Raw genomic sequence first — 19,889 nt, forward strand, 5'->3', positions numbered from 1 at the left:
CTCTTTCCATTTTTCAAGTAAGAATATTACTCCCTCTCCTGCCTAAGTCAGGTTTATTTTGAGTACTGAAAGAAATAATGTATGTAAAGAAGATTTTGAAGACGTAAATCTCCATAAATAGGTAATTTACTGATAATCTAGTTAATCTCATTTTATGAGAAATAATGAGAAAAGAATAGCTCCCCACAAACCTCTGTCACCATCAAGGTATTTGTACAGTTGCTCTGCACAGGTAGGCCTCTATTAAATGCGCCTGCACCTAAAGTAAAAATTCAGGGCACTGTGTCAGACCCCTGGAGGAGACTATTTGGCTCTTTATGGCACACGTCAAATCACACTGCACAGGGGCCACCACCTACTCAGCTCCTGTGGAGGGCTGGTCCTGCTGAGAATCTAGGAGCTTCTCTTTAAAATAGCTCACTATAGGGATATTCACACTTACAGAAATAATTAATGGTGGCAACGATCCTTATAATGGCACCTGATGCCCTGCTGTGAAGAAAGATAAACCAGCCTTCACCATAAAGAACTTACAAATTATACTAAGCAAACATGTTAACAGCTATTAAGAGTCCTAATCAGAGCGGTTAAACAAATAATTAAGAGATGTCATATAAAATGCACCCATTTAGGCATAGCAGCTACATGTTTGGAGTTTTAACAGGAACCGTTTACCTTTGAGATAGAGATAAGGCCCTCAATGGAGTATATAGGTTAGTCAAGGACAAGGCATCTTTCTAAGCAGTTCCATTTCCTGAGATCAAATCCATGGGCAAAGCTGTTCTCAATGGTGCACTTGCATCCTAATATTTATTTTTAGTCTTATTAGTATTTAATCAGCAAATTATTCTTGTTTCTTCAAACATAACTTCTTATTATAAGTAGTGCATTCTTTGAAAGGCTAGGAAAATGTTGATATAATCTAATAGTAAAAATTAAGAAAAAACCTATTTGTTTAGAAGAAATTTTTTTTGCAGTCAGCATTTCAGTTGAGATGAGATTCACCCCTGCCAGTGCTTAAGACTTTGCTGTTTTAAGTGTGGTCCAGCAGCAGCAGCAGCATCCCCTGAAAATTTGGCCAATGCAGGATCTCACTCCAGGATCCCACTCTAAAGCTGCAAAACCAGAATCTGCATTTTAAAAAGATCCCCACCTGATTTGTATGTGCAATAAAATTTTAAAAGAAAATATCAATGTGCAAAGTTCCTACTATCAAAAATTCTATAAGGAAAATTAGTAGGTTTAATCTTATTGGAAGTAAAAATTAAACTACTCACTTCGGTAAGGTACGTAAATGGTGTGACATTTGCCATATGATTAAGTATATCTGAAGTGGTCCCCTCCAGCACTCGTGTCTCGTGGTGGATTCCAGGGCTTCCAGCATTGCACACTATCCCAGTCTTGCTCAGTAAGTATCTTGTAGTCTCTCCTCCCTCTTCAGGTTTTGTGTTCAATTCACATTCTCAGTATAGCTCCCAATTATGTGGAACAATAACACTGTATGATAAAGAGCCTAGAAGTGGGTGGGAAAGAGGAAGTTTTCTTAGCCTTGAGTCCTACCATGTTCTTCTACAGTTAAAAGATACCAAGTCTACATTTTGATCACTTCACTCCTTGGCTGAGTCTACGATATACAAATTGTGCCATGTTTGAGGATTGAGAGAATTCATAGCTTTTTTATCTTCTTCCTGGAAACATCAGGGATGATTTAGATTATACTTTACTGTTCATCCCTTGCAGAGTATTTCTAGATTCCTTTTAGCATCAGGATTTTACAATAATCATGAAAATCCCATAAAGTACATGACATTATGTGATTTTCAAAATCTGATTTCTTATGTTCACATGGTGAACTATTTTAAGACTATAGTAAAGTATACCCATAAGCATATACTACAAAAAAATAGGATCTCAGAGTGAGCAAAGAGGATTAAGTAAAGCATCAGTTGACTTTTATAGTCAAAAGAAAAAAAAAAAACCCTGTGGAGGAAATGATAATGATGTTCCTTATAATTGTTGTGAGAAAAAAAAAACAGCACCAACTCTAAGAAAGTTATAACAGGCCTAATTAATGTTCAAATTGTTCCTCCTGAGAAACAGATTTTTTTATCTAATGTAAATGGGCTTCCTAGAAAATGTTCTTGTTCATATTTAGTAGTTATTCTATACTCTTTTCTACATTGTACTAACATGCAGCACTTCAGAATAGAAAATGAAGGGGTTTTTGTTTCTGCTTTTTGGTTTTGGCTTGTTATTCTTCTTACTCATACTGTACAAGTAAGAAGGTAAATTGAAAACATTGACAATTTTTATCTGAAAGCGTGGATTTTTCAAAACCAGAGCTATATTTCAGTTCAAGATAACTTGATTAAATTTTTAAAAACATATGTATTTGGTCCATGCAATAGTTGTAGAAAAGTATTTGTAGTTATATTAAAAGTTTTTCCTCTGTTAGTGTCTATATCTAGGTCATATTCTATTGTATAGCCAGGAATTCTGGTGCCACCACTTTCTAACCATGGGGCCTGGAGCAAGTCATTTAACTTTCCTAAGACTCAGTTTCCTCATCTGTAAAATGGGGCTGAAAATTAAACCTATCTTTTAGGGTTATCTTGAGGACTAAAGAAGATAATATATTTAAAAGTGCTAACAAAGTGCCTGGCCCATAAGAAGAGCCCACATCATGTTAGATATTGCATTGTTTTATTCTCATCACATAATCATTCAGCCAATTTTGACAGAAATCTCATACACAGAAATCAGTCTGTCCTATTCTGAAATGTAAAATAACTCTATCTGCTTAAAACATAATTATTTTCATTCTTTAAACAAATAAAATGTGGGCCAAGCATGATGGTTCACGCCTGTAATCCTAGCATTTGGGGGAGGCCAGGTGGGCAGATTGCTTGAGCTCAGGAGTTTGAGTCCAGCCTGGGCAATATGGCAAAACCTCATCTCTATAAGAATGAATGAATGAATGAATGAATAAATAAATAAATAAATACCAAAAACAATTACCCAAGCATGGTGGTGTGTGCCTGTAGTCCTAGCTACTCGGGAAGCTGAGGTGGGAGGATTGCTTGAGCTCAGGAGGTTGAGGCTACACTGAGCTATGATTGTGCCACTGGACTCCAGCCTGGGTGACAGAGCAAGACTCTGTCTCAAAAATGAAAGTAAAAAGCAAAATGCAAAACCCTATAACCTATACCTCCAGCTCGCCTCTTCCTCTTACAGGAGCCAAACTTCTTATAAATGTGACCTGGCTGCATATCTTTAGTTCATCATCCCTCATCCATTCCTCAACCTACCAAAAAAACCGGCGTCTACTCCATTGCAGATCTCTCCTATAAAGGCAAACGTTATCCGGTATATTGCCAAGTGTTACATCCAGTCATCACTTTCAGCTCTGATATTCCTGACCTTTCTGCAGCGCCTGACTTAACTCTCTTGGATCTCTTCTGCTTGGTGTCCTTCACGATCATCTTCCTTAGTCTTCCTTTTAAGTGCTAGCATTCCCAGAATTTCACACTTGGCCTTTTTTCAGGTACACATCATGGAATCACTACCACTCCTTGCTGAGAACTCCTAGGCATATATATATATGAGAGTTCTTTCTCTCTCTCTCTCTCTCTCTCTCTCTCCCCTTATCCCTTTCCCCATTCTGGAACCTCCTAGTATGTTTTCAATAAATTCTCTCAACCAACCTAGCAACAATGTGGTATCAGGTAGCATGCTAGGCACGAGGCTTACAATAAAATGTATTTAATCAAAGACCCAAAAGACTTTAAGAGTCTTTGAAATAGAATCTTCTTATTCTGTTTTCAGGCATTTCCTTCATTTTCATTCATGCATGACATGATTTTTCTTTGTTGGCTGCCATTGCCAGACACCCTGGTATATACTAGATATTCAACGTCTGGGAAAATAGGATAGAAATGAGTTTTTCTTTGCTCAGTTTTGTTTTAATGGTTGCTTCGTTGGTTGAATTTGAAATATAAATTAGGAAGGATGTTGAATCCATGTTGTAAATTTTGAATTTGATGTGATGTTGGGCCATGTTGGTGAAGAGGTTCTACAGGAAGTTGTAAATGAGTCTCTGGAGTCTACATGTGATATCAAAATTGGAGGGATATCTTTGAAAATAATCAACCTAGAAGCAGTTATCTAAATCCACATTCTTCAAGCTTTAACTCAAATCCCAGCCACAATCACAGAATCCCCAGGGTTTTTTTAGTGGAAGAACTTTAATTTCTCTGATTCAAACTTCCTTAACTCCAGAATTTTTTTATTTTAGTTTTATTTTCTTTTTAATCATTTGTAATAGTCCATTTCCATTCTCATGCTGCTAATAAAGATATACCCGAGGACGGGCACAGTGGGTCACGCCTGTAATCCCAGCACTTTGGGAGGCTGAGGTGGGTGGATCACAAAGTTAAGAGACTGAGACCATCCTGGCCAGCATGGTGAAACCCCGTTTCTGCTAAAAATACAAAAATTAGCTGGACACGGTGGTGTGTGCCTATAGTCCCAGCTACTCGAGAGGCTGAGGCAGGAGAATTGCTTGAACCCGGGAGTTGGAGGTCGCAGTGAGCCGAGATTGCACTGCTGCACTCCAGCCTGGTGACAGGGTGAGACTCCAAAAAAAAAAAAAAAAAAAAAAAAATAGATATACCTGAGACTGTGTAATTTATAAAGGAAAGTGGTTCGATTGACTCACAGTTCAACATTTCTGGGGAGGCCTCAGGAAACTTACAATCATGGCGGAAGGGGAAGCAGGCGTATCCTTCATCATATGGTGGCAGGAAGGAGAATTGCCAAGGAAAAAGGGAAAAGCCCCTTATAAAACCGTCAGATTGTGTGAGAGCTCACTCATCATCACGAGAACAGCATGGAGATAACCACCCCCATGATTCAGTTACCCCCACCAGGTCCCTCCTACTGCACTTGGGGATTATGGGAACTACAATTCAAGATGACATTTGGGTGGGGACGCAGCCAAACCATGTTATCATTATTCATTCATCATATATTTGTGGAGAGCAGACTAACCGACAAACACTGTCCTAGTCACTGGGGATAATATAGTGACCAAAATAAATGCAGTTCTTCCCTTCTGAAACTTTGGTCTAATTGGGAAGTGAGTTGTCAACTAAATAATCATGCAATAATTGGAAGTTAAAAATGTCTTATTAAAAGAAGGCCGTAACCTATCCTGGGCTCCTGGAAGCCTCCTTGAAGAAGGGACATTTACCATGAGCCTGAGGAATGGTTGGTAGTTAGCCATGTGTGGAAAAGAAAGGCCTTCTAGCCAGTGAGAAGGTCTTGTGAAAAGATCCTAAGGCAAAGAAAGACTATGGCATTTTTTTTTTTTTTGAGGAAGAGAGGGAAGACCTGAGTGACTGGATCATAGTTGACAACAAGGAGAACAATAGCGGATGAGGAGGGAGACAGAGGCAGGGGTAAGTGATGGTTGAGTTAACTGAATGAACAGCACTCCAACCTCAGTTTGACCACCTTCAGACATGAGAACTGCCTGCAGCAGCACATCCCAATAGAGGGACAATGAGATTTTAAATGTCCTTTATTATGTTGTGCCAAATTTGACTCCTTAAGCCTGATATATAATAAACTGTACCTATTTAAAGTATACAACTTAATAAGTTTTGGAACATGTATATACCTGTGACACCATTACCATTGCAAGTTTATGAAAATGTTTATTGTCCCTGGAAATTTCCTTGTGTTCTCTGCAGTCCATTCCTCCCCACCACCCCCATCTCCAGACGGCTACTGATCCATCATGCCTCCAACAGTGCCTGGCACATAAAATAAATATTCGTTGAATCAAAGAAAAGTGAATCTCTTTGGAGAATTATCTCTTGGTTTGACACTTGGTTGACTGCTCCGTCTTTTCTAGGTATGCAGTGCCATTCAGAATCAGGATTTCACTGTGATCGAAGACTACTGCACTGGCCTCAAAGCCCTGCTTTATCTGAAAAGCATTGAAGAACTACAGGACTGGGATGGGCAGAGTCCAGCTACTGTGAGTCACCAGAAAGGGAAACCAGTTCCACGTATAGCTGAACTCATGGACAAGGTATGTGCTTAAATCTCCTGTGTTATTCTTGAGAACTCAGCCTTGGTCAGTTTCTATTCCAGATCTTATTTACCATCTCACATTCTCACTAACAAAGGAAACACAGGGGCTGGTGGATGTGATTTCTTCAGTGGACTCTTTCTGAAGGAGACTTGATTACAGCCATATGATGGGTCTGTGAGCTACCTTTTTATAAAACCAATACAACACAAGGTTATATAAAAGGAAAAGACTGACGTTTGCAGTGTAAAGTGCCTCCAAATTCTTGCTTACTGTGGTGATGACTGGCATTCTTTCCAGTGGGAGTCTGGAGATTTCTTTATGCTTTCTGGAAATTATAACATTACCTTTCTATTTTCAAGACAATCAAATCACTGTAGTCTTGAATAATATAAGGAAGCTTTTAAAATTAAAATCTAATCAGTATCTTTTGTAACTCCTTCAGCTGTGTGGTTAAACCGGGGCTCAAAAGGTTATGTCCCAACTTTCTCACTAACTGCTATTTTCCAAGAAATATACACTACATTTACATTTTCTATAATACAGTGATTTTAGCAACACTGCTAAAACAACATTCAGCATTTTGCCTTTGTATTTCCTTTGTATTATTCTAAACAGATAACCATTGTCAGAAGACACTTCTGGAGCCCTCAATGAGGGGAGGAAAAAAATTACAATTCTTAGTCTTTTCAGCTTGTCACTACATCAATAATTAACTTTAAAAAAAAGAGAGGCAGTATAAAAAGATTCTTTAAGGAAGCATTTAATAATTCAAATGAATCTTAACTTGAAGCAGGTCACATGAAAAAGAATGGAAAACAAAAGCCCTGGGTACTCTGCCTTGGATGACTGGGTTAGGGACTCAGAAAGAATAAGAGAAACATCATATAATTGACTTATATTTGGCTAGTTTTAGTAGAAAATATCACCGTCCCTCTCCTAACAGATTGCCAAAAAAAAAAACCCTTCTTCAAGAGTAGTGTGTATGATTGCAAGTCCAGTAATGAAAAAAGAAAAGGAGGAAAGAAATAAAATCTTACAATGTGGGTTCCAGGAAAATGTCATGATGAATGACTCCATGAGTGGCAATCAAAGAGAAAGACTGTGACATTAATATTTATAATATTGTAATTAGCAAGATAGTGCCTAAGCAGCATTATTAGTGTAACTAATCATATTATCATAAACTGACTGTGCAGTATTTAGACAGTGAGTGTTCTTGCCTTTATCAATGACTATCAATATCCTAAGGTTGTTTATAAGTTAAAAAAATTCACAAATGACTTTACATTCATTCAATGTAAATATCTCAAGGAAACTGTCTCTGACATGATAGTTTATGACCATCTATAAAATCATTGTCTCAAATTTGGGTGGTTGCCATGTGAGCTGAAATAGAAGTAGCTGCATTGCACTGTCATGTTTTGTCTTTAAAGGATTTTCACACTCATTTCAAAACTTACATATTCAAATAAAAGATGGGTAATGATGAAGACAACTTGTGTCAATGAAATAAATGGAAACTGATTTGGTAATAGTTTGAATCGAGATTCAGACTTTATTTTGTTAAGCTCAGCTTTCATCAAAATCATAAGTGTAATTTTCAGCATTATCATTCGTTTAAAAAAAGGAAGATTTTTCTATGTGATTATATTAGTGATTCATTTCTCATCACTAACTTGAGGAATAAGCAGATGGTCTGGTAATAGATTTGTGCTTCTGGATTCTCCAGTGCAGGCTGACATGACTAAAACAATAGGTGATTATCCCTTTAGATTAATATCCCCAGTAGTGAATCAAAGTACTCTGGATCTAGGATACAGGTGATTTCCTAATCGTTCTTTCTTTTTTTTGTCCTATAATTATTTATTTTTCTTTTTTTTATTATACTTTAAGTTCTAGGGTACATGTGCATCATTCTCAGCAAACTAATCGTTCTTCATGTTGCTGCTGCTTTTGTGTATGCGTGTGTGTGTGTGTATGTACCTGTGTGTGTGTGTGTATGTGTGTGTGTGTCTTTGCAAATAACTCACATTGTCCTATCACTAGCCAAAGAACAGTATGCTGGTCTTCACAGTGTCCGCATACTATAGGGAGATGAGAGAAAATGTAGACCCTTTGTTGAAAGACACTCTAGAAGTATCTGGCTTCTTTACACAGGAAAATTTTGTTTGGAAAGTACAATTGCTATTCTGATTTTCACTCATAGGTCAGGCTAGAATAAACCAGAATAGATATTTAGAAGAAACCTATTACAGTGCAGTGTTTGACAATGGAGAGAAAATGAGACTTGGGCTATGGAAACAAGGATTTGGCCAAGTATGTCATGTTATCTTTCAAGTAATTAGCATATTAATATACTCTCCTTATGCTTACCTTACTTATTAACTGATCAAACTGCCCAAGCAGTGTTTCTTCAGGTGGCTGTTGAAGGGCAGGTAGTTGGGTGTTAGTACACTTACGGTGCAAGCCATTTAAACCTGTGCCTGCGAGAAGAGCAAATTCCGGACAAGAACAATCATCAGCTTTGGCACAACACAAAGCTGTTGATGTCAAACTCTTGGTGCTTAAAAACCATGCAGCATGCTTGTGAGAAATGTAGGTTCCCAGGCCCCACCAGCATTGATCCTGAGTCAGTGGGTCAGAGGTGTGTTGAGAATCTGCATTTTAACATCATAATTCTCATGGAGGGATCCAAAAATCTGCATTGCCAAAAGGAACGAAAAAGAGAATAGCAGTAGAAAAGTGAGAGATTGAGAAATCAGCAATGAGCAGAACACAAGCTTCTCTTGATGGAGAAAGTAAACAAAAAATAATTTTGAGCTGAAAAAGAAGTGAAATAAAAGAGGCAGGAGAGGAATGCCAGAGAAGCATCACACTAGGTTCCAAATGGCCAGAGGTTGGAAATACCCAATGAAGAAACTGAATGTAGGACAGCAGTTATTAGCAAATAGTAAGACTGCTGGATTTATGTGACGCTTCCTTATTAGCTAGACAACTTGGGCAAGTTACTTAATCTCTCTAAACATTTTTATAAAACTGTACAATGAAAATAATTACAACACAGTTCCATAATCCCTCATTAACAATTCTGAAATCCAAAACATGCTGAAACCAAATGGCTTTACATAATTCATTGGGCAGAAAACCTGGCCTGAACTGATGTGAGACTTGCTATAATCTTTATTCCTCTCAGAGAACATCAGATTAATGTGTTTGATTCCAGATTGCTACCCCACACCTTGCTGGGGCTGGAGAGGGAGTGTTTATTAAAATTAGGTGTATGTACCATTTTACATTTCTAAAATCCAAAAGATAGTTCTAAATCCATATATCTGGCTCCAAAGGTTTTAACTATGGGCTTGTGAAGATTACCAAAATGAAAATATAATTGCAAATATAACTTTATCCAGAAATTCATCTGTAGAGTTGGAGGCAATGTATATATTTTAGTGATTTTAGAAAATAAAATATTACTATTTGGCACTTTTAATTATGGGAAATAAGAGTTATGTTGACATTCTTGGTTAAGAAACATGAAAGAAATTGGACAGTCCAATATTTGAACAGCAAATTTTGCAACTGGAAAAGCATGAAAGATTATGTCTTCACTTTTTGGTGCTTGGGATGAGAACAGGACTTCTAAATACCAGTCATGAAAGAAAAACAGCAGAGGCCAAAAACTAATGATCACTTGGGATCTGCATGCATTTCCACATGCTGTTCCCGACATCTGGAATGGCCTTCTAGTTCTCAAGCATCACTTTCTCTTTGAGCTATTCCCTGACCTTTGCAATATAATTAATGTCTCCTTCTCTTTTTTAACCTTAGCTGTAACCAGTATCACATCGCAGTTGTATTTTTGTAAGTCTGCTTCCTTTACTAGAAAATAACCTCACTTTTCTTATCTATGTTTACATCCCAGTTCTCTAGACATGCACTGAACATGGTAATGCCTTAATAAATGTTGACTGAAGAAGTGAACTAATGACTAAATGAATGTTGAAAGAAAAAAGCTTATTGGTAACATTAAGAATTAGTAGTCACTTGACTTACCAAGCCATTACTTTTTCCATTACATCAGAAAAGAAAAGAATGTGTAAAGAAATAACCTTTGAACTTAAAGTTCCTTTTTATGTGTGAATCTAGTTTGGTAAAAATAACATGGAAAAAGCCAGAATAGAAGGAGTGAGATAGACAGGTGAGCAAGCTTTATGCCTTCTTGACTTGGCAAAATATGCCTAGATTATAAGCTTCTTGACGGCCTGGAACACAGACTGTGTGCCAGTGTCTAATGAATGTCTACCATGTAGGAGTAATGGCATGGTAGCTGAATTGAACATACTGATCAATCATTAATATATTTTTAGGATCTACCTTAAATGTCACTTCTTTTGTGAGTCTGTCTATGACCCTCTTCTTTGGCCTCCAAGAAAGTCAGATCACTCCTTTCGTTCTCTTACACCCCATGGTTCCTATAATTAGTATTGCAAGTACTGCATTTTCTTTTAATTGTATATCTTCTTGTCCATTGCTGCAGGTCATTACAAGCATTTTGAAAGAAAGATAATATCTTATTCATACTGGAGTTTGCAAGCACCTAGTACAATGCTACATGTTTATAGAATTAAATTGCACGAATTATCTATTGTGTCCTTATTTAGGAGGAAAAAAGAAAGCCAATGTATAATTAAAATTCCAGCTAGATCCTTTTAAGAACAGCAGCAGTCATTTTAGAAGAAAACAATAAAACTGCCAAATTACTGTACTTTCAGTAGGTATTAAAAAATGATGAAATACCTATTGGTGATGTTAATAAATGAACATAATCTGTGCTCATTAAAAGGCTTTCATTAGGATAAAATCAGAAATGCTGTCATGGTGGTTGTACAGCAACTCTGAAAACAAGGATTTGTTTTGATAATAGAAACCAAAATTGTATCCATATGACCAGATACATCATTCTCAGTTATTGATAAAACAATTCTAAAATTCATATGGAACCAAAAAAGAGTCCAAATAGCCAAAGCAAATTTGACAAAAAGAACAAAGCTGGAGTCATCGCATTACCTGACCTCAAATTATACGATTAGGCTGTAGTAACAAAAACAGCATGGTACTGGTACAAAAATAGACACATGGATCAATGGAACAGAATAAGGAACCCAGAAATAAAGCCACATATCTACAGTCAACTGACCTTTGACAAAGTTGACAAAAAGCATACACTAGGACAAGGACACCTTTTTCAATAAATAGTGGTGGGGTGACTGGATTGCCATATGCATAAAAATTGAATTATACTTCTACCTCCAACCATATTTAAAAATCCACTCAAAATCCATCAAAGACTTAAATGTAAGATCTGAAACTATAAAAATACTAGAAAAAAATCTAAGGAAAACTCTTCTGGACATTAGTCTAGGCAAAAATAATTATGACAAAGACCTCAAAGCAAATGCAACAAAACCAAAAATAGACAAATGGGACTTAAAGTAAAAAGCCTCTGCACAGAAAATGAAATAATTGAAATAACAGAAGGCCTGCAGAATAGGAGAAAATATATTCAAACTATGTATCCAACAGGGACTGTCACCCAGAATTTACAAAGAACTCAAATAACTCAACAACAAACAAATAACCCCTATTAAAAAGTATGCAAAGGATGTGAACAGACATTTTTCAAAAGAAGACAAACCCCATCAAGCGTATAAAAAACTGTTCAACATCACTAATCATCAGAGAAATGTAAATTAAAACCACAATGAGATATTATCTTATACCAGTCAGAATGGCTCTTATTAAAAAGTCAAAAAATAACAGATGTTGGTGAGGATGTAGGAAAAAAAGGGAATGTTTATACATTTTTGGTGGGAATGTAAATTAGTTGAAACTCTGTGGAAAAGAGTATAGAGATTTCTCAGAGAACTGAAAATAAAACTACCATTCACCTCAGCAATCCTACTACTGGGTTTATATCCAAAGGAAAAGACATCATTGCATCAAAAAGATACTTACATTCATATGTTTATGGCAGCACTATTCACGATAGCAAAGATATGGAATAAAGCTAAATGTACTTTGACAGATAATAAAGAAAATGTAGAATACTATTCAGCCATAACAAAAGAATGAAATCATGTATTTTACAGCAACATGGATGGATCTGGAAGCCATTTTCTTCTTTTTTTATTTTTTAAATTTGTTTTTATTTATTTATTTGAGACACAGTCTTGCTCTGTCACCCAGGCTGGAGTGCAGTGGCACGTTCTCAGCTCACCACAACCCTGCCTCTCAGGTTCAAGCGATTCTCATGCCTCAGCCTCCCCAGTAGCTGGGATTACAGGCATCTGCCACCACGCCCAGCTAATTTTTGTATTTTTAGTAGAGACAGCGTTCCTCCATGTTGGCAAGGCTGGTCTCAAACTCCTGACCTCAAGTGATCCACTCACCTCAGCCTCCCAAAGTTCTGGGTTTACAAGCATGAACCACTGCGCCCTCTGGAGGCCATTATTTTAAGTGAAACAACTCAGAAAAAAGGTCAAATACTGCATGTTCCCACTTGTGAGTGGAAGCTAATTAATGTGTACACATGCACATAGAGTATGGAATAATAGTCATTGGAGTCTCAAAACGGTGGGAGGGTAGAAGCAGGGTGTAGGATGAGGAATTGGGTAGAAGCAGGATATGGGATGAGGAATTGCTTAATGGGTACAATGTACATTACTCATGTGATGGTTACACTAAAAGCTCAAACTTCACTATGCAATATATCCATGTAACAAAACTGCACTTGTACCCCTTAAATTTATACTAATAAAAAAAACTGAAATAACACAATTTCATAAAACTATTGCTATGTGGTTGTGGCAATATTATATGTAGATGTCTAATTATCTATTTCTTTTCTGGCAAGTTATTCAACACAGAGAATAAAGCATTATCCAAAGAAATGTATAAATGTCAACAGCAAGACCCTTACTAAATACATAATGACAGTTTCACAAGAGGATACTATAATTTCCTATTTACAACTTTAAAGGTTTGGTATCTTCTATGCCACTTACTTTTCCTTATTGAAATATAAATTACATAGAGGAAAAATACAGAGGTCTTAAATGAACCATTTGACAAGTTGTGACAAACACATATATCCGTGAAATCCTCACCTCTGCCAAAGCATGCAACATTGCCAACACCTTAGAAGATGCCTTGTGCACTTTTCCAGCCATTACCTCTTCCTTTACCACCACCAGAAGCAAACACCATCTAGCACCTGTCACCGTAGATTAGTTTGTTCATGTTTTTTAGCATTCACATAAATGGAATTCTACAGAATATGTATTTTTGTGTGTGTTGCAACTTTCACTCACTACAATATTGCAAAGATTTTTCATATTATTGTAGATATTAGTTGATTTTTGTTGGTAAATAATACTATATTTTATTAAAATATAACAATTTATTTACTCTAAATTATATTTAGGCTGTCTTCATTTTTTTGGTGTTATAAATATTTTTGCTATAAACATACTTGCATAACTGTTTTTGTGAACATGTTTTCATTTCTCTTGGCTAGTACATAGGAGTATAATTTCTCAGTCATAAGGTGGATGCATAAGTTTTACAAGAAACTTCCAAACAGATTTCCAGAGTGGCTTCACTATTTCACAGTCCTACCAGCTGTGGGTAGGTGTTTGATTCTTCTGTGTTCCAGCCACCTTTTGATATTCTCAGTCTTTTTAGTTTCAGCTATTCTAGTATGTAAGTATTGGTATCTCATTGTGATTTTAATTTTCTTCTCCCTAATAAGATGATGTTAACACTTCTTTATGTTCTTATTGGCCATCCATATATCTTCCTCTGTGAAGTGTCTATTCAAATATTTTGCCCATTTTTAAATTTTTTAATTGATTTTTAGGAGTTCTTAATAATTCTGGTTATAAGTCCTTAGATCAGCAAAAGCATTTGACAAAATCCAACATCCAATCATAATAATGGCCTTCAGCAATTCATTAATAGAAGGAAACGTCTACAAAAATTCTATAGCTAGTATCATACTTAATGTTGAAAGGATAAATTATTTTCTCTTAAGATCAAGAGCTGGGCAAGAATGTCCATTCTTTCTACTTCTATTCAATATTGTACTGGAAGTCCTAACCAGTGCAATAAGGTCATAAAAATAAATAAATGATGTTTAGATTGGAAAAAAATGGGCTTACACTGTCTTTATTTGCAGATGGTAAGATTGTGTGCATAGAAAATCCTAAAAGAACCTATAAGTACACTATTAAAATAATAAGTGAATTTAACAAAGTTTCATAATACAAAAACAATATACAAAAATGTTCTGTTTCTACATGAACAATTGGAACAATGAACTGGAAATTAAAATTTTTAAATGTCATTTACAATGGCATATGAAAACTATAAAATACTTAGGAACAAATTAAAATATATGTAGTATCTGCACTGAAAGAAGAATTGCTTTCACAGCCCTGTGGATACATGCAGCCAACGAGCATGTGAAAAAAGCTCAGTGTCACTCATCATTAGAGAAATGCAAATAAAAGCACACTGAAATACCATCTCTCTCCAATCAGAATGGCTATTAATAAAAACTCAAAAAATAATAGATGCTGGTGAGGTTGCCGAGAAAACAGAATGCTTATACACTGTCAATGGAAGTGCAAATTAGTTCAACCATTGTGGAAAGTAATGTGCTGATTCCTCAAAGAGCAAAAAAAAGAACTGCTATTCTACCCAGCAATCCCATTGCTGAATATATACCCAAAGGAAGATAAATCATTCTACCATAGAACACATATGTTTATTGCAGCACTATTCACAATAGCAAAGACATTAAATCAACCTAAATGGCCATCAGTGACAGATTGGATAAAGAAAATGTGGTACATATACACTATGGAATACTATGCAGCCATAAAAAGGAACGAGACTGTGTCTTTTATGGGAACATGGAAGGAGCTGGAGGCCATTATCTTTAGCAAACTAATGCAGGAACAGAAAACTAAACACTCCATTTTCTCACTCATAAGTGGGAGCTAAATAATGAGAATACATGGCCACAAAATGGGGAACAACAAACACTGGGGCCTACTTAAGGATGGAAGGTGCGAGGAGGGAGAGGATCAGGAAAAAAATAACTACTGGGTACTAGGCTTAATACCTAAGTGACAAAATAACCTGTATAATGAACCCCCATGACACAACTTTACCTTTATTACAAACCTGCATATGTACCCTTGCATCTAAAATAAAAGTTAAGAACTGCTGAAGAAAAATTAAAGAAGACTTAAAACAATGGTAAGATATATTAAGATGTTATTTCTCCCTGGATTGATCTGTATATACACCATAATCCCAATCAAAATCCCAACATGTGTTTTTTAGAAGTTGACAAGCTATGCTAAAATTTACACTGGAATTCAAACTAGAATAGCCAAAACAGTCTTGAAAAAGGAGAACAAAGTGGGAAGTGGGAGAATTTGTACTATCTGCCTTCAAGATTTTCTATAAATCTACAGTAATCAAGCAAGTGTGTTTGGGTGTCAGGGTAGACAAATAGATCAATGGAATGGATAGAAAGTCCAGAAATAGACCCACACATATACACTCAATTGATTTTTGACAGAGGTGCAAAAGCAATCCAATGGAGAAAAGAAAGTCCTTTCAACAATTCGTACTGGAATTATTGGATACCGATATTAAAAAATGAACCTCATGTCTACCTCACACAGGACAAAAAAGTAATTTTAAATATATCATATAAAAAAGTAAACAGTAAGGTAAGACTGTAAGATTTTCTTTTGAGAGTTTTAGATTCACAGCAAAATTGAACAGAAGGCGTATACTCCTTGCCTTCAAACTGTACATTTTTAAAAGAAAACATTAAGTAAATATCTTTATAACCTTGGGGAAAGGAAAAATGTCTTGGACAGGATACCAAAAAAACACTAACCATACAAGAAAAAATAGATGAGTTATGCTTCATCACAATTAACTTATACTCATCAAAAGATACAATTAAGAAAATGAAAACTCAAGTCACAGATTGGGAGAAAATATTCCTATACTTGTATCTCATGAAGAACTTGTGCCCAGAATAAATGTTATAGTATTTTCAAAATGTAAACTGTAATAATTAGAAAATTTAATTTTATCGATGAGTATATAGAATCTTAAAATGGAAAATCTATAATAAGGACCTGCTGGTAGGCTCTTGCAGCTTACTCCTGTCCATCTATGATAACATTTTTGGGGGACTTTTTTATACTGTAATGACCATCCTTGGAGCTAACCCAGAAAAGAGGAGAAGGGAAGGGGATGAAAGCCATTTTTCTTCAAGTTCATTGTATGGCCCTGTATTTCTTGTCCATGTTATTTTCTCCCATTGCAGCTTTGTCCCCGCAGTTATTCTCCCTGGGACTGCCAGACAGTTACATTATATTGTTAGAAAAGTTCCAGATGGTATTTACATTTCTATCTGTTACTTGGGTAATGATTGATATAAAATATATTATTGAGGTCACTTTCTATTATTGTAGTCAGATCACATGAGGCTAAATATTTTTTATTGTTTTAGTTCATTTCATAGGGCATGAGGAAAGAAAATAAAAAACAAAACACCAGTCCCTGAAAGTTCAAATGTTCAAAATTATCAGGTCAGAATGTACTGCATAAATGTTATGAAGGCTTAATCTACATCTCAATATCGTCAGATGGTTTGAGTGATATCTGAAGTAGAATGCTGGAGTGTCAAGTATCCTGTAAAAATAAGACAGACACCTGTTTTATAAATGGTGATTATTCCTCCTTAGAAGCAAAAAATGTTGGATAAAATTTGATAGCCCCATCTTGTTCTGAGCTTCTGATCATCTCATCAGTGTGTGATGATCCCACAAATAAGTCAATGTGCTGTAGTCAAAAGCTTACCACAGAAGAGAGAGTGCTTGGAACCCATCAGGTCTGAGTTTAAATCCAGGCATGATGCCTTACTACCGCGTGAGCTTGGAACAGCTACATGGATCCCACAATCCTCCATCTATGTAAAGGCAAACTGAGATGATGATAGCTATTTTGCAGTACTTTGTAAAGATTAGAAATCATATATGTACACAGAAGTCTTGTGTGATACAAAAAAAAAAAAGAGAAATCCTCTATCTAAAGTGTATAGCATGTAGTTGTAAGCAATCAATACATGGGGGTTGTTATTTTAACTATTTGTAACATGGAGATGCATAGATAGATAGGCAATTTGGGGTAATACTGAATATGTGATATATCCATTTCCAAAATATATGGGTAATATTGGGGTAGATAGAAACATTTGAGCAATACTTTATGAGTTGATTTCTTCTCTCCTTTGTGCAGATTTTTCAGATGGCACTTACAAGTTGTTTTTAGAAGTTACCTTAACCTATTGACACCATGATTTTACTAGCTTAGTTTTGTTTGATCTGGTCAAAAGCTAGCATCTTTGTCTTTTGAAGCACCTCCTATCCCAAAAAGCTTCTAAATAATTCAGAAATGTTCACTTTCCAGGTAAAATGGAGACAAATTAATTAACTTCAAGTTTGGGCAGTAAATTGTCATGCGTAGTCCATCATTTTTCCTAAAATAGGCAGAAGGGAGGTGTCTACTGCTGTTGCCAAAAGTTAACATCTGAATTTAACGTGAACCATTGGGGGAGGGGCTGATAAGAGTCCCCCAAGTTATGGGAAGAGGTAGTTTTGCATTGCTTATAACCAGAATAGTTTGTGAAGTCCTATAAGCCTCCCCAACTTGGTTTCTCTCATCCCAGGGGTAAGTTGGTTCATTTTACAAGGCAACTTTAATCATTTGGTAGTACCTGCTGGGAGCCCCGTATAGAGGAAGTTTGTGATGCAAAGCCTAGCCCAGCAGAGGTGTGTGATCAATCGTCAGTGCCTGCATGGACATTGAAATATAAGATGAGACATTAAGTGTGGAGTACCAACAGGTCACCTGTTCTAGGAATTTGGGCAGCAGTGTGCTTTTTGAATCTGTAGCCACTACAACTGCCTTATCACAATCCACCATGGCATGCCTGAAATAAAATGTAAACTATACTACATTTTCATTGTGTTGTCATTCTCCCATAAGTTCCTTTCTTTTGTCCATCGTACTTATACAAATTATGATTCCCCATTTCTCCTTACTAGATCACATTGATATCTAATTGCCAAACACAAATGCAGTTACTTCTTTTGTCACATTCTTGGGAGTGATTAGGTATAATTCCTCATACTTCATCAAATATAACTAATCAGAATGCACCTTATTTAATTATATACTTAAAACTTGTATAAAAGTGCTTTTCATATTCAACACAAGTTGTCCACATTAATTCTGATGTTGCTTTTAAACCATGAAAAAAAAATGAGGATTGTTCTTGTTCTGGGTGGAAATTGAGGATTTAAAAAGAAATCATTACTATATCCATGTAAGTTAAAACTTGAATTCAAATTCTAGCCTTGAATTCATGCCATACCTTTCCTTCTATGATCTCTACAAAATCAGTGGACATTTATAGCAAACCAGTTAGCTTTGTTCCCAATCCTCATTTTATGGAGTAAAGAAAGTACCTCTCTACAATTTTGAGCTATGCCCCTGATACTCTTCCTGAGAAAAACATGTATTTGTTATATCTCCCGTTAAGCCCATCTGCTCACTTGAATAAAGGGAATATTAGTTTGAAGATATAATTTTCTGGTAATTATAGGAGTCAAAGGAGTCATTTTGATAATGTAAAGAGTCAACAGAAATTATAATTATATTGAGCTTTATGCCAATTTGTCCTCATCTAAGATTTCAGGGGAAAAAATTGAAATGTCTGCTGTTTGGAATAATAAAAGGGGGATTTAATTTACCGAAAAAAAAAAGTCAAACAAAACAAACCATAATTAAATTTATTTTTAGCTTCAAGATGATATGGATATTGGACAGCTTTACCAAAACCCTGGGAGCTTAGGAAAGATAGGTGAGGATATCTTCAGTTGCCCTGAATAATTGGCAGTCTCACACTTAACCAAATCAGTTTAGACATTCAGATGAAATATCCATCTCCTTTCCTTTTCTTCTTAGAAACCTGGTTACTCTGTTTGGTTACCCATATTGATCTAGTTAACCACCTAATTATCAAATATCCACTCTATTTTATGCTGTATAATCTTAAAAAGCAATGTTATTGGTAGCTCAAATCCATGCCTTATAATAGTTCTGTGCTTCATAGTCACAAGTGACCCCTCAAAATGTGTCTGAGAAGATGTGACTACAACGTGCACAGAAAATGTGACTAATGCTGCACTGAGAAGCCTTTGATTTGCAGCTTCAGGCACTGTTTGTGAAGTGCCTTATAGACTGGAACTGCCCTGAAGCCTTCACTCCCAGCCCCTTACACCATGCTGGCCAGTCTGCTGTGGATTGTTTCACTGTCAAGACCATGCCTTTTGAAGATTTGTTGCCATACATCTTTAAAGTATTTTGTTTGTCTTCCCTACTTATCAGTTTTATCCCACTTCATCTCAAACTATAGAGCCTTTTCTAGGTCCTGTGCTGGCTGTTAGTCTCTTCATTTGCTCTGCCCAGCCCAGCTGAGCTGAAGAATGTCACCCACCCATCATCAGGCTATCAATCTGGGCATCTTTCAAACCCTAAATGTTACCAAGTCTTTATTTCCACTTAATGTAGGTCCCAAGTGAAACGAACAAAGGCAAACACATAGCATTTGTGGTAATCCAGTCCTCCTAGG

General features: G+C 36.1%; 1 protein-coding gene across 1 annotated transcript in view; it reads left to right on the forward strand.

Moving 5' to 3' along the window:
- DPYD (dihydropyrimidine dehydrogenase) overlaps positions 1-19,889 on the forward strand; it is an 870,422-nt gene that overhangs the window by 752,480 nt on the left and 98,053 nt on the right. Inside the window, exon 20 of the mRNA XM_032155293.2 lies at positions 5,918-6,097. Coding sequence (XP_032011184.1) covers positions 5,918-6,097 — 180 coding nt within the window. The remainder of the gene's footprint in view (positions 1-5,917; positions 6,098-19,889) is intronic.

Source organism: Hylobates moloch, unplaced genomic scaffold, assembly GCF_009828535.3.
Source record: "Hylobates moloch isolate HMO894 unplaced genomic scaffold, HMol_V3 SCAFFOLD_5, whole genome shotgun sequence".
Taxonomy (NCBI): Eukaryota; Metazoa; Chordata; class Mammalia; order Primates; family Hylobatidae; genus Hylobates; species Hylobates moloch.